At 48.3% G+C, this 13,881-nt stretch overlaps 2 protein-coding genes across 3 annotated transcripts in view; both read left to right on the top strand.

The window, feature by feature from the left end:
* LOC147019343 (uncharacterized) overlaps positions 1-5,710 on the top strand; it is a 104,276-nt gene extending 98,566 nt beyond the window's left edge. For both annotated transcript variants that reach the window (XR_015062748.1, XM_085899767.1), the window contains exon 5: positions 5,058-5,710. Coding sequence is in view for 1 of the 2 variants with exons in the window: in XM_085899767.1 (XP_085755893.1) it covers positions 5,058-5,380 (323 nt within the window). In the remaining variant the exon portion in view is untranslated. The remainder of the gene's footprint in view (positions 1-5,057) is intronic.
* Positions 5,711-8,991: 3,281 nt separating this feature from the next.
* On the top strand, positions 8,992-13,594 carry LOC147019342 (serine/threonine-protein kinase pim-1-like). The gene is made up of 6 exons (XM_085899766.1): positions 8,992-9,360; positions 9,449-9,555; positions 9,659-9,709; positions 10,632-10,995; positions 11,350-11,526; positions 11,756-13,594. Exons 1-6 carry the CDS (start codon positions 9,270-9,272, stop codon positions 11,968-11,970), a joined length of 1,005 nt encoding a protein of 334 aa, XP_085755892.1. The 5' UTR covers positions 8,992-9,269; the 3' UTR covers positions 11,971-13,594.
* The last annotated feature ends 287 nt before the right edge of the window (positions 13,595-13,881 follow it).

Below are 13,881 nucleotides of genomic sequence, written 5' to 3'. Positions count from 1 at the left end.
GGTAAAATTAAAATAATATGGGAGGAGTTTGGTGTTGATCGGTAAAATTAAAATAATATGGGAGGAGTTTGTTATTAATCGGTAAAATTAAAATAATATGGGAGGAGTTTGTTATTAATCGGTAAAATTATAATAATGTGGGAGGAGTTTGGTGTTGATCGGTAAAATTAAAATAATATGGGAGGAGTTTGTTATTAATCGGTAAAATTAAAATAATATGGGAGGAGTTTGTTATTAATCGGTAAAATTATAATAATGTGGGAGGAGTTTGGTGTTGATCGGTAAAATTAAAATAATGTGGGAGGAGTTTGGTGTTGATCGGTAAAATTAAAATAATATGGGAGGAGTTTGTTATTAATCGGTAAAATTAAAATAATATGGGAGGAGTTTGTTATTAATCGGTAAAATTAAAATAATGTGGGAGGAGTTTGTTATTAATCTGTAAAATTAAAATAATATGGGAGGAGTTTGGTGTTGATCGGTAAAATTAAAATAATATGGGAGGAGTTTGGTGTTGATCGGTAAAATTAAAATAATATGGGAGGAGTTTGTTATTAATCGGTAAAATTAAAATAATATGGGAGGAGTTTGTTATTAATCGGTAAAATTATAATAATGTGGGAGGAGTTTGGTGTTGATCGGTAAAATTAAAATAATATGGGAGGAGTTTGTTATTAATCGGTAAAATTAAAATAATATGGGAGGAGTTTGGTATTGATCTGTAAAATTATAATAATGTGGGAGGAGTTTGGTGTTGATCGGTAAAATTAAAATAATATGGGAGGAGTTTGGTGTTGATTGTTAAATTTAAAATAATATGGGAGGAGTTTGGTGTTGATTGGTAAAATTAAAATAATGTGGGAGGAGTTTGTTATTAATCGGTAAAATTAAAATAATATGGGAGGAGTTTGGGAATAACCAAACATACGATGAGATGAAGACCGTTGTTTGGTTTGAAGTGGACATTATTTCTGCACACTCGAGCAAAATGTTTATCTGATGGTTCATCTGTCTGACATTTGAGGAAAAAAACACATACACACACACACACACACACACACACACACACACACACACACACACACACACACACACACACACACACACACACACACACACACACACACGCACACACGCACACACGCGCACACGCACACACAAACCCAACAGTATCCATAATTTTTCCAAGCAGAGATTAATCCAATTAATCAATTTTAAAAAACCCCAGTTATCATCAAAATTTCCATTGAATCATAAAGTTTGTTTTGCCTGAAACTGAACAGTGACCAAAGTGTCGGCCTCGATCGAAATGAGATCAGCATTTTGTGGATTTGTTTGAGCAAGACAAACAGAGCTTGATGGGTCACGATGAACCGTCATTTCTCATCGTTGAAGCGACGTGCAAGTTGCCCGTTGCCCACACGGGATTCTGAATGGAGTCGGGACTTCGGCGGCAAAAACGCAAATGGCGTCTTCTGTCATCGAGTCGGCAAGGTGGGAGCAACAACTCGCTTTTATTGCCACATCTGATGCAATTTAAGGTGTGCTCCATTTCAAACTGTTTGTTTGATATCTGTAACTTTTTGATACCTTGAGTCCATAATAAAAATTCGTCTTGGTGTCAAAGCCAGCAACCAATTGCAAATTAATAGTACGAGGAACCACGTCATATCTCGGTACAACCACGTGCAAGGTCCAGTCACGGCAAATGAACACCCCATGAGAGAGGAGGGAAGGGACGAGGTTACAGGGTTTGAGTTTGCACAGCGAGCATACTGTGAACGGCACAATGTCGTTCAAATGGCGTGTCTGTTCTACTTTACAGATCTATATTAGACGAACTGATATATATATATATATATATATATATATATATATATATATATATATATATATATATATATATATATATATATATATATATATATATATAGTTGCGAATTCGTGCCCGCCGGCATGCGATCGGCCGCTCGACTCGAATGGCGGCCGCCTCGCCCACCGGAACGGACAATTCTGTCGTGACCCTCTCGGAACAACGCCGGGAGCTAGTCACGGGTGGGGATTTAACCCCACCACAACCATGCCAATTGCCCACCCGCACAGGATAGGGTTGCTCGCCAAATTTGATCTACCTAAGTACCTGCGCGGATGGTCGACCGGGCGATCGTACCTCGCTGCAGGCCGACTCCGGACACGAACCGCTTAAGCGGTCCATTCCATGCTATCGGGATAACCGAGCGGTGTTATCGTCGGCCTTGACGGTTCCGATTAATTATCGGGCGTATTAAGCCCACTACGAACCCTTTACGTAAAGCAGGATGGAGAGTCAATAAAGAAAAGACGAAGCGAAATGGGAAAACAGTTCACACAATGCACATTTATTACGCGACACACGGAAAGCACACATATACAGCCAAACAGTCAAAATGCACCTATATCAGGAAAACAAAAGAAACAACGACGCAGAGTTACAACCGAATACACGTACACACTGCAACACTGACACAGTTCTACTTTACAAGACACGGCGCCAACACACATTTACTCAAAAGCAAAGGAAAGAAGCCACCCTCATAGACAAGGGGGCAGAAGGGCCTGTAGGCCAATATGTGCGCGGGATCTGAAGGAGCGGCCAGGTCCGCGAGACCGGGTGGGTCCTACCCGCGTTCTCATGACGCGTTGGCGGACGAGCCACAGACGTGGCCGCGTGGCTGTGCCCCGACTCTGTGCTCCTTCGCGGGTTTCATTGGCACGACGTTTGGAGTGGGGTGGGAACAGGGCCCCCTTTGTTGCATTATCTCAGCACGGGGGAAAAGGGGGAATTGTTGATGCTCTGGGGGAGGGAGAATGGCTGGCTGGCTTAGGTCCCGCGACGAGCGATCTCCCACCGCGACCTCGTCGCTGACCGCCGTCCTTCTCGCCTCGGACCCGAGCTCCTTGGCCTCTTCCCCCAACTCTCCTCAGCCGACTGCAGAACCCAACTCGGTGCCTTGGCCACCCGACTCCACTCTCTGCCACACTCTGCTGCTGCCACACTCTGCTGCTGCCACACTCTGCTGCTGCCACACTCTGCTCGATGACTCTCTTACCAAAACTCTCACTCTCTGCCACCAAAACGGACTCTGCCACGATTCGCCTTGCGCTCGGCGTTTTATAGGCCCGCAGGAGAAACTATATGCAAATTTCCAGATCAGGATGAGCTCGGGGGCGGAGCCACGCTCGCCCATTGGACGGAGGAAAAGTGGGCGTGAACCTCCCCTGATCCTAGAATTTGCATATTTCGATTTCACACGGACGCGCCTGGAGGCGGGGCCAAGCCGCTCCGCGCTTGCTGATTGGACGGATCAGAAGTGGGCGTGTAGCATTCTTGATCCGAATTCTCCCTCGGAAAGGCCGCTATTTGCACTCGCGGCTCGGTGCGTATCGCTTGAACGAGCCCAAGACAGCCCGACGCTCAGTGTTCACAGGTGGTGCGGGAATGGCCGTAGAAGGAGAGAGGTGAGGGTGGTGGAGGGTTTTTGGTGGTGGTTTGATGGTTATGGCGGTTCAAAATAAAGATAGAACAGAAAAACGGCTATCTCAAAGCGTCGCAGCCCGAATGAATCACATAAATTCCCTCTAAAAACAGGTTTGGGGCTAACTACACATGTACTTAGAGTTATCTCACCTACGGGACCTGAATGGTGGTTTGCGAATTTCCACAGCCGTAACAATATATATATATATATATATATATATATATATATATATATATATATATATATATATATACATATATATATATATACATATATATATATATATATATATATATATATATATATATATATATATATATATATATATATATATATATATATATATATACATATATATATATATACATATATATATATATATATATATATATATATATATATATATATATATATAAAAGACCTATCTCAGATATATGGTATTATTATTACAGATAAACTTAAAAGCATCTGAAAATGTGAAGCCCTTCCGCGGTCCACGTCCACTTTGTACTCGAACTAAACTTGACGAAGACGACAGTTAAGAAATGATTTTACATTTTATTAATATGTGTACTCCATCATCTCATAATAAAGGTTTGTTGAAGATTTGATGACAAAAGCTCAATTGGTAAAAATGTTTTGGCCTGGACATACACACTGAATCTCAATTGTAAAGCAGGATTTCAATTAAAACTTTTATGGCTGGTGTCCCACTTCACCGATGACGTCACCCTTGCAGTCCCTTATTTATAATGAGATGTGCTTTCAATTTTTGCCAATCAAGGGTTTCAGAGATAAAATGCTTAATTTTTTTTTGGTGTTGAATCCAAGATGGCTGCCATATCACGTGACATATAATGTCACAATGACAATTGAAATATTCTCAATGGGAATTTTCGGGCTCATACCCCGAAAATTTTGTGTCAATCGGACAAATTAGTGGACACTGAGAAAAAAAAAAAGTAAAAAAAAAGCGGAAAAAAATGGTCGAACAATAATACTAAAAATCGGGACAATGCCCCTGGGTGCTCACCTGGCAGTGGCTGCATTAGAAACCCGGGGACCACCGGAAGGTGCGGATGACCCACAAAATATGAAATATGTAATGGAGAAGAACATAAATACCTATAGATTAAATTTTTTTCATGAAATGAACAAACTTTGGTACGTCACGGGTGATGAAGGTTATGATCAAGTTTAATCAAAACCGTGTGTGTGGTTTTGGAGAAGAAAGGGAAGACTTAATTTGGTGGGGGTCAAAACCTCTCCCCCCCCCTCCCAGGGACCCCTTAATGAGCGCAGATTTTGATGTGGTCGATACGTCTTCGTTAGGCATCAGATATGAATCTTGTGGCCAAGTTTAATCAAAATCATGTGTTTGGTTCAAGCAATAACGACTGAGGTGTTTATGGACTGAATCACTATGACTGACTGATTACCATGCTGTGCTCACAGAACACCATACTGTTCTCATAGAACACCATGCTGTGCTCACAGAACACCATACTGCTCTCATAGAACACCATGCTGTGCTCACAGAATACCATGCTAAGGCCACAGGAGACCATTCCATTCCGACAGAATATCGGCTCCAAGTCCTCCGGCGTCCATCGTACGGTTCATACCTGGACCATGATCAGAATGACATCACCTTATCAACACGTCATACATTCATGAAGAAGGTATGTTTATTAAGGATTTCCCACGTGAAAGAACGGATTTGTGAATATGACGTGGACGTGGAGGTGAACCCGGTGTTACTGGAGCAACATCAGAACTTACAATGTGTAAATGAAAGCCGAATAGAAAACGTCGAATCTGCTCGTACTAGTGGTCTAGTCGAGTATACTGTACTGGGTTAACTACACAAGCAGTTAGCTCGAGGTCTAGTATACTGTACTGAGTTAACTACACAAGCAGTTAGCTCGAGGTCCAGTATACTGTACTTGGTGTTAACAAAGCGTTAACGTGGTCTTGGTGTTAACAAAGCTGTTCAGTGCTCTCTCAGAGTAAATCAACAGCTCTCTTCCTCATTGATAATGCGCGGAAATCGGCTCTTTATCGATTACACCTCCTGCTGTTTTACAACTCATCGTCATTAGGGAAGTTAGAGAACATCGTCTTGAGAAAATCCCTTCAATAGCACGTGGGAACTTCTCCACTGCCCCCCCCCCGTGCCCTGTTCCCTATCCCCCCACCTGGTGTTGTCTTCCTCACACCTGTGGTTCCGCCCCACCCCCGCCCCCACCGGTTATACCCCCCTCGATACCCTTTCAGTTCCATACTTCTTCACCCCCCTCCAATCTGGTTCCACCCCACCAGTGTGCCGCCCCCTCCACACAGGTCCAGATCACCAGACCCCACCCTGGACCCCCCCCCCCCATAGTAGAAGTACCTCGTCCTATTCTCCATGACTTCTCGCTTCTTTCCCAGCCCCCCTCCCCACACAGGCCCCTCGCCGTCTCAGCCCCCCTCCTCGGCTCCATAACGCCCCTCTCCATCCCCCCCCCCCTCTTGTGTGTGTTCTGTGACTCGGACACCCATTCTCTCCAAACCGCGGCCTCCAAACGCACAAGAACTTCATTTGTTTCCATTTTGCTCAAACGCGATGAATTTAATCCCGAGGAAGGCCCCCTCTGCTCGTTGGGGGGTTAGGGTTACCCTTTGAACATGTCTGGCACACACCCTTAGATTTACCCGACTCTTCGATGTTGGTGTTGATTGTGTCGAGGAGGTGTTGTCCCATTCGAGGCGAACATCGCTCAATTACCTCCAACAACACTCAATCCTCCCCTCCCCCCACTCACCCCCCCTGCTCATATTCCCAACATTTCATTCCTCAGTTCCGCTGATACCGGAGGCGCCATGGTTGGCGCGGTCTCGCATGGAATCTGGCGCAGGGATTTCCTTGCCCTGGCCCGGGGAGTGCGGCGGTTATTTGGCTGCGATGTCGGTCCGACTGGGTCCAGTCCGAGGGACGTGGGTCAGCTCCACTCGAGCCTCCCCTGCCTCGTCACCTCGTTCCCGCCATCACGTCGCTCCTCCGTCCGTATAAGGACGGTGACGTCGACGTCGAGCACCGACGGAGTTCCTGAGAGGAAAATTATTTCGAGTGTGCAGGTTCATCGTCACAACCACAACCACAACCACCAACATTGGTCGTTGGTCAAGCGGCTTTGTAACCACCACATCGCGCTTCATGACCATCACAAGAACACTTCACATTGCCTCCATCCTTGGGTAGCGAACGCCGTTCACCACATTTCTTCGTCCTGATAACCGAGCGCGAGTTTATCTGAGGTGAAAAGGCGTCAATGATACGAAGAGAAAACAAAACCGCCATATCGCTCTTCTTGTTTTTACTTTCATCGCCTTTTGCGTTTGCAGCCTCGGCTCCGCAGCTTTGGCGCCAATCCGGTTTTTGGCGCGAAAATCGCGTGACGACGCCGCGTTAGGGACAGCGCCCTCGTTGCTGATTGGCTGATTCAAAGGGCGCTGGGATACGTGGCCCCGTGGGGAATGTAAATATTCGATGAGGTTGAGATGTGATTCATCACTTCGTGGAAATGGATCGTCTTCAAGGATGGTCGGGCGGTACTTAATGGTGGAATCGTGAGGGGGGGGGAATTTCGAGTGAAGTGGATGTAGGATGGTGCTTAATTGTAGAATCGTGAGGGGGGGAGAATTTTGAGTGAAGTGGATGAAGGATGGTGCTTAATGGTGGAATCGTGAGGGGGGGGGAATTTCGAGTGAAGTGGATGAAGGATGGTGCTTAATGGTGGAATCGTGAGGGGGGGAGAATTTTGAGTGAAGAGGATGAAGGATGGTACTTAATGGTGGAATCGTGAGGGGGGAATTTTGAGTGAAGTGGATGAAGGATGGTGCTTAATGGTGGAATCGTGAGGGGGGGAGAATTTTGAGTGAAGCGGATGAAGGATGGTACTTAATGGTGGAATCGTGAGGGGAGAATTTCGAGTGAAGTGGATGAAGGATGGTGCTTAATGGTGGAATCGTGAGGGGGGGAATTTCGAGTGAAGTGGATGAAGGATGGTGCTTAATGGTGGAATCGTGAGTGGGGGAGAATTTTGAGTGAAGCGGATGAAGGATGGTACTTAATGGTGGAATCGTGAGGGGGGGAATTTCGAGTGAAGTGGATGAAGGATGGTACTTAATGGTGGAATCGTGAGGGGGAGAATTTTGAGTGAAGCGGATGAAGGATGGTACTTAATGGTGGAATCGTGAGGGGGAGAATTTTGAGTGAAGCGGATGAAGGATGGTACTTAATGGTGGAATCGTGAGGGGGGAATTTCGAGTGAAGTGGATGAAGGATGGTACTTAATGGTGGAATCGTGAGGGGGGAATTTCGAGTGAAGTGGATGAAGGACGGTACTTAATGGTGGAATCGTGAGGGGGGGGGAATTTCAAGTGAAGCGGATGAAGGATGGTACTTCATGGTGGAATCGTGAGGGGGGAGAATTTCGAGTGAAGCGGATGAAGGACGGTACTTAATGGTGGAATCGTGAGGGGGGGGAATTTCGAGTGAAGCGGATGAAGGACGGTACTTAATGGTGGAATCATGAGGGGGTATTTCGAGTGAAGCGGATGAAGGATGGTACTTAATGGTGGAATCGTGAGGGGGGGGAATTTCGAGTGAAGCGGATGAAGGAGGGTACTTAATGGTGGAATCGTGAGGGGGGGGGGAATTTCGAGTGAAGCGGATGAAGGACGGTACTTAATGGTGGAATCGTGAGGGGGGGAATTTCGAGTGAAGCGGATGAAGGACGGTACTTAATGGTGGAATCGTGAGGGGGGATTTCGAGTGAAGCGGATGAAGGACGGTACTTAATGGTGGAATCGTGAGGGGGGGAGAATTTTGAGTGAAGCGGATGAAGGATGGTACTTAATGGTGGAATCGTGAGGGGGGGGGGATTTCGAGTGAAGCGGATGAAGGACGGTACTTAATGGTGGAATCGTGAGGGGGGGGGATTTCGAGTGAAGTGGATGAAACAATCCTGCGGATTGGACGTTGTTGTTTTTTTCCCCCGTTAACGACGAAGTAACAAACCCCAGTAACGACGCACGAGCACGTGCTTGTGATGGCGATTACAGCTTCCCCGGATTAAAGGATCGCGTCGAGCGGGGCGGGGGGAGCTGACATCTGCTTCGTGCGCTTACACACGGACAGTTGGTGCACAAACACCTCGCGTCTGTGAGGAAGACAACGATGGAGTATAGCGGAGGTGGGAGAAAAAGGGGGAACAGGTAGAATATAATGGGATTGCATGAAAAGGAGGGATAAAAGTAAGAAAGAGGATCGACCAATCACCTCATCAAAGGGACGTTTGCAGCGAAACTTGGCGGGCGGGAAGGGTCACGTGGGAAGGGGCGGGGCTTGGAGACGTGCGGGGGCGGGGAGGGGGGAAAGAAGGCGGAGTCATGGAGGGTTTATTTATTTATTTTGTTTTCTTTTCTCCGCGCAGCCTCTTCTCGCGCCACAACCCGGCAGGAAGCATTCCGAGCTGTCCGGTGTCTGCGTGTACATATTAAATAAATAAATAAATAAATAAATATTTGTGTGCGGACACGCGTGTGTCTGACCGCCGAGAAGACGCGTCGGACCCGCAGTTGGACGAGAACAAATGTTATTTTTAACGAGGTGAACTTTAACTTCGTTGAACTCTCCGTCAGGCGACTTCGATCCGCATCCTCAGGTTGACGCGGGCTCGGCCTTCTGACACGTCCCGCCCGACGATGCTGCTCTCCAAGAAGGTCATGTCCGCGGCGCATGTCTGCGGTCCGAGCGCTCTGGACATGGCGGCGCCCAAGGCTTCCCTCCAGCACGGTACGACCCCGTCTGTCCATCCGTCCAACGCGGGTGATCCTTGTACTCGGCCTCGGTGTCCGTTAAACGAGCGCGTGCCTGTCCACAGGGAAGGACAGAGACTGTCTGGAGAAGACGTACACTTTGGGGGCTGTGCTGGGAAGTGGAGGTTTCGGCACCGTGTACGCGGGTGTACGAAACTCGGACAATCTCCCCGTAAGTCTGCGTTTGGGTCTTTGTCGTTGTATTTATCTTTGCCTTTGAACGATCCTGTCTATGTCAATCGGTCCGGTTTTTTTTGCCTGTGTCCGCCGTGCAGGTCGCGATCAAACACGTGGCAAAGCAGCGCATAACGGAGTGGGGCCAGCTGGTGAGTACACACTGCTCACTTCGAGCTCTCTCTCTCCGGCACGGGGGGGGGGTCATGGTGTGTTCCCCCCACCCCCTTGCCCCGAGTTTACATTGCCCCCCTCGCCCAAAATTTGCATTGCCCCCCTCACCCTGAGTGCGCCCCTAGTTCGCGCCTCCGTCCACCGAGGTCGCGGCGCACCCCCCCCTCCACCGAGGTCGCGGCGCACCCCCCCTCCACCGAGGTCGCGGCGCACCCCCTCCACCGAGGTCGCGGCGCACCCCCTCCACCGAGGTCGCGGCGCACCCCCCTCCACCGAGGTCGCGGCGCACCCCCCTCCACCGAGGTCGCGGCGCACCCCTCCCCCTCCACCGAGGTCGCGGCGCACCCCCTCCCCCTCCACCGAGGTCGCGGCGCACCCCCCCCCCCACCGCGGTCGCGGCGCACCCCCTCCCCCCCCACCGCGGTCGCGGCGCACCCCTCCCCCCCCCCCGCGGGCGCGGCGCACCCCTCCCCCTCCACCGAGGTCGCGGCGCACCCCTCCCCCTCCACCGAGGTCGCGGCGCACCCCTCCCCTCCACCGAGGTCGCGGCGCACCCCTCCCCCTCCACCGAGGTCGCGGCGCACCCCCTCCCCCTCCACCGAGGTCGCGGCGCACCCCCTCCCCCTCCACCGAGGTCGCGGCGCACCCCCCCCTCCACCGAGGTCGCGGCGCACCCCCTCCCCCTCCACCGAGGTCGCGGCGCACCCCTCCCCCTCCACCGAGGTCGCGGCGCACCCCCTCCCCCTCCACCGAGGTCACGGCGCACCCCTCTTCCTACCCGTCGGGGGCTTTAACGTGCTCTCCACCCACCCATGCCCACAGTCACCATGCACTTGTTGCTCGCTGCACCCCATAATCAGTGCATACGTAACTACTTCAATGTTTTTCTTGTCTTCCCAGCCTAATGGTGCGCTTGTACCCCTGGAGATGGTCCTCATGCAGCGCTTGGCCCCATGTCGGGGCCTTATTCGCCTACTCGACTGGTTTGAACGACAAGACTCCTTCGCGCTCGTCCTCGAGTGTCCCGAGCACTCGCAGGACCTTTTTGATTACATAACGGAGCGTGGGGCACTGAGCGAGGAACAAGCGAGGTCTTTTTTCCGCCAAGTGGTGGAAGCAGCTCGGAGCTGCCACTTAAGCGGAGTCCTGCACCGTGACATCAAGGACGAGAACATTCTGGTGGACCTGCGCACTGGAGAGCTCAAAATAATCGACTTCGGCTCTGGCGCTCTGCTGAAAGACACGGTGTACACTGACTTTGATGGTGAGCTGTGGGTGGTGTACAAGTGTTATATCTGTCTTGCGCAAAGTTTGAGCGACCAAACAAACCGCTTGTGCCACCCCCAATTTGTGACCACATAATTGAAACTTTGCATCGTTATCGTTCCAAAGCTGTTAGTTACTACGTGGCTTGTTTCCACTTCAATAGCAAGAACACTTCTTTTTTTTTTTTTTTTTTACAATACTGTCATCTTGTGCAATTCAGCGTCGCTCGTAGATTGTGCGCCCCCTTGCGGGACACTTTGTATCACTGCGCTGTGTCGTTTATTCATTTTCATTCACAAACAGGAGTTTGTGACCTTTCATTGATGCATGTCGTGTTTCTTGCCGCGCACAGGTACGCGAGTGTACAGCCCACCTGAATGGATTCGATTTCACCGTTACCATGGTCGCTCTGCTGCCGTGTGGTCGCTGGGCATCCTGCTCTATGACATGGTCTGTGGAGACATTCCCTTCGAGCGAGATGATGAGATCATGCGTGCTCAGCCTGTTTTTCGCAAGCGGCTCTCCTCTGGTAAGATCTTTAGGCTTAATTTGTGTACATTTGCCTCAAAAAAAAGAGAGTAGGTATTACGTACGGGGTGGTGAGGTGGAGTGTGGGTGCATCGAAGGGATGGATAGCAATGAACAATTGATTAACATTTTACAGGTTTGTTTTGTTTATGGTGATGTAAATGATGTATGATTGTATTTGGGATGAAAATAATTTATTTTTGTTTGTTTTTTTTTTTCTTCCTGCCCAGAGTGTCAGCACCTGATTAAGTGGTGCCTTACCCTCCGCCCATCCGATCGACCCTCGCTAGAACAGCTGCTATTGCATCCGTGGTTAACGCAATCTGGCTCGCTGGGGTCCGGCGTGCCGGTATGCGATACTCGGCGACCATCACTTGATGACGAAGAAGAAGAATCGGAGTTTGATGACTCTGCGAGCACCACGTCAAGCAAAGAGAGCTTGTAATGCAACACAAGAGAGGATGGGAAAGAGGGTTGAAGAGGAGGCATCTCATGGTGTTTCTCAAGATGTCGAAAAATTTCCTCGTTTTTAAATTTTTATTTTTTTTTATTTTTGAGGCTTGAAAGACCTGCTTGTGCCCACGTTCACATCCACATCCCTCCTCAAGTGGACTGTTTTATTTATTTATTTTGTTAATTTATTTGCCAGCAATTGCAGCTTGAGGGATCACCAATACGAAGACCTTTTTTTGGATCTTCGACTCGCTGTTCGTCCGAGGGATGCTTCAAGCCGAACAAGTCGACGGGGGGGGATGACTACTCCATCTCTGTCTTCACGAACTTGTGAAAGGTGTTGCTCCAGGACGATGTTCCCTTGGATGGACCTCTTATTCGAAGCCACAAGTTGCCTACAAGCTGTGGCCTTAACACCAGTGCCAGCCTCGTCATGTGCCTCGATCCCTTCCCACTCTCCTTTCCAAGAACTCTTTACGCAAAGCGAATGCAATTTTTATTTGGAGAACGTTTCCACTCAGTCGAAGTCCTGAAGTTAGGCCGAGGATACTTTTCAGGCTTTCCTACATTTCTTCCTCTTTTCAGCAGCATTGTCTTGTCCCCTTTTGTGTCCACGTCAGCGTACATTGGAGTATTTTTGTGCAGCATACGCAATTCCAGTTCTCATTTGTTTGTTTACTTTGTTGCTGTTTGGCTGACTATTTATTTGGATGTAATTCCCGATTTATTTATTTTTTTATTTTTGATCCTTTACTGGTTGATGTGCTTACCTTCTGTTGCCTTCGAATGGATTTTACTGCTTCAAACGTGCTCGTATTGGACTCCGACGGGCAACGAAAGTTTTGCTTCACGTTCGCCAGCGTACCTTCTCGTACACATGTCCACGTATCTGCCAAACGCCAGCACGAGCCGCGTGCCGGTCGTGGAATTCGAGCCGGGGACCTTCGGGGTCAATGGCCGGATGCTGTAATTGGGGCGAGTCTCGATTCGCCGGTTCACATTTTCTTGTCGCCATTGCGGTCATTCGCTGAGCTCAGGAAGAATTTCCGTTCCTCTTCCTGTCGATCCTTTCGTCATCGTCCCATGCTCCTTCCGACGAGCGAATCTCAGCTTGCGGCTCTGATGCGAATTTTATTTATTGCTGCACAAGTACTTTCCTTTTATTAATAATAATTATTATTATTATTATTATTATTATTATTATTTTTTTTTTTATGGCAATTTGTTCATTAATAGTTTGTAAATATGTTCAATGTTTTCTGTAATGACAGAGCACCGAGTTTGTGCTTTGTCATCTCTTGTTTTGCTGTGCGGTTCCATTGCAATGTGTTTAATTGCACAGCGAATGCGAAAACCTTTTTAAACGAGCATTCTGTGTTGAGTATTTATAGCAGATGGAAGTAGATTACGGATGTTTTTGAAATGGTGATGGAGTTCCCTTATTTGTTTTTTGCCGACTTTTCATTCGCAATGGAGCAGCTTCAGCTGAAATGTCTTAATTCACCTGTTTATGCACATGTGCCCGTGTGTTGAGGTTTGTAAATTGTGAATATTATTATTATTATTAATTTTTTTTTATACTGAGATCGAATAAATAAATGTTGACTTTTTTTTTACTATTTTGATGACTTTGTATTTTTTATTTTTATCCATCTGTGACAGGATTGAAATGGTAAGCTTCCAGTCTTCGTGACGTTGCTGCTTTTTCTTGTGTGGGAGGTGCCTCGGGGTGAAGTCAATCGGCAGGGTGAGGCCTGGGAAATATTAGGGCCGCGGCCTTGGTATCAGAAATGGCCTGACAAGCCCATCAAAGGATGCCATTTGGCCCGAGGCTTGGGCACGGCGTGCGATCAAAGGGTGGTGTTTCCCTCCCCTTAGATCCAACCCTCCTTTCGTGTCTATG

This window comes from Eptatretus burgeri, chromosome 10 (genome assembly GCF_056783735.1).
Source record: "Eptatretus burgeri isolate ZD-2024b chromosome 10, Ebu_testis_v1, whole genome shotgun sequence".
In the NCBI taxonomy this organism is placed as follows: domain Eukaryota; kingdom Metazoa; phylum Chordata; class Myxini; order Myxiniformes; family Myxinidae; genus Eptatretus; species Eptatretus burgeri.
Note: the sequence above shows the minus strand (reverse complement) of the source record. Positions and strands in the feature narration are given on the sequence as shown.

Bases quoted from the DNA above. Each gene is read 5' to 3' on its own strand.
- LOC147019342 (XM_085899766.1), top strand. From the start codon at position 9,270: ATGCTGCTCTCCAAGAAGGTCATGTCCGCGGCGCATGTCTGCGGTCCG. The intron at 10,996-11,349 runs GTGAGCTGTGGG...TGCCGCGCACAG, and splicing joins GGTGTACACTGACTTTGATG to GTACGCGAGTGTACAGCCCA. The intron at 11,527-11,755 runs GTAAGATCTTTA...CTTCCTGCCCAG, and splicing joins TCGCAAGCGGCTCTCCTCTG to AGTGTCAGCACCTGATTAAG.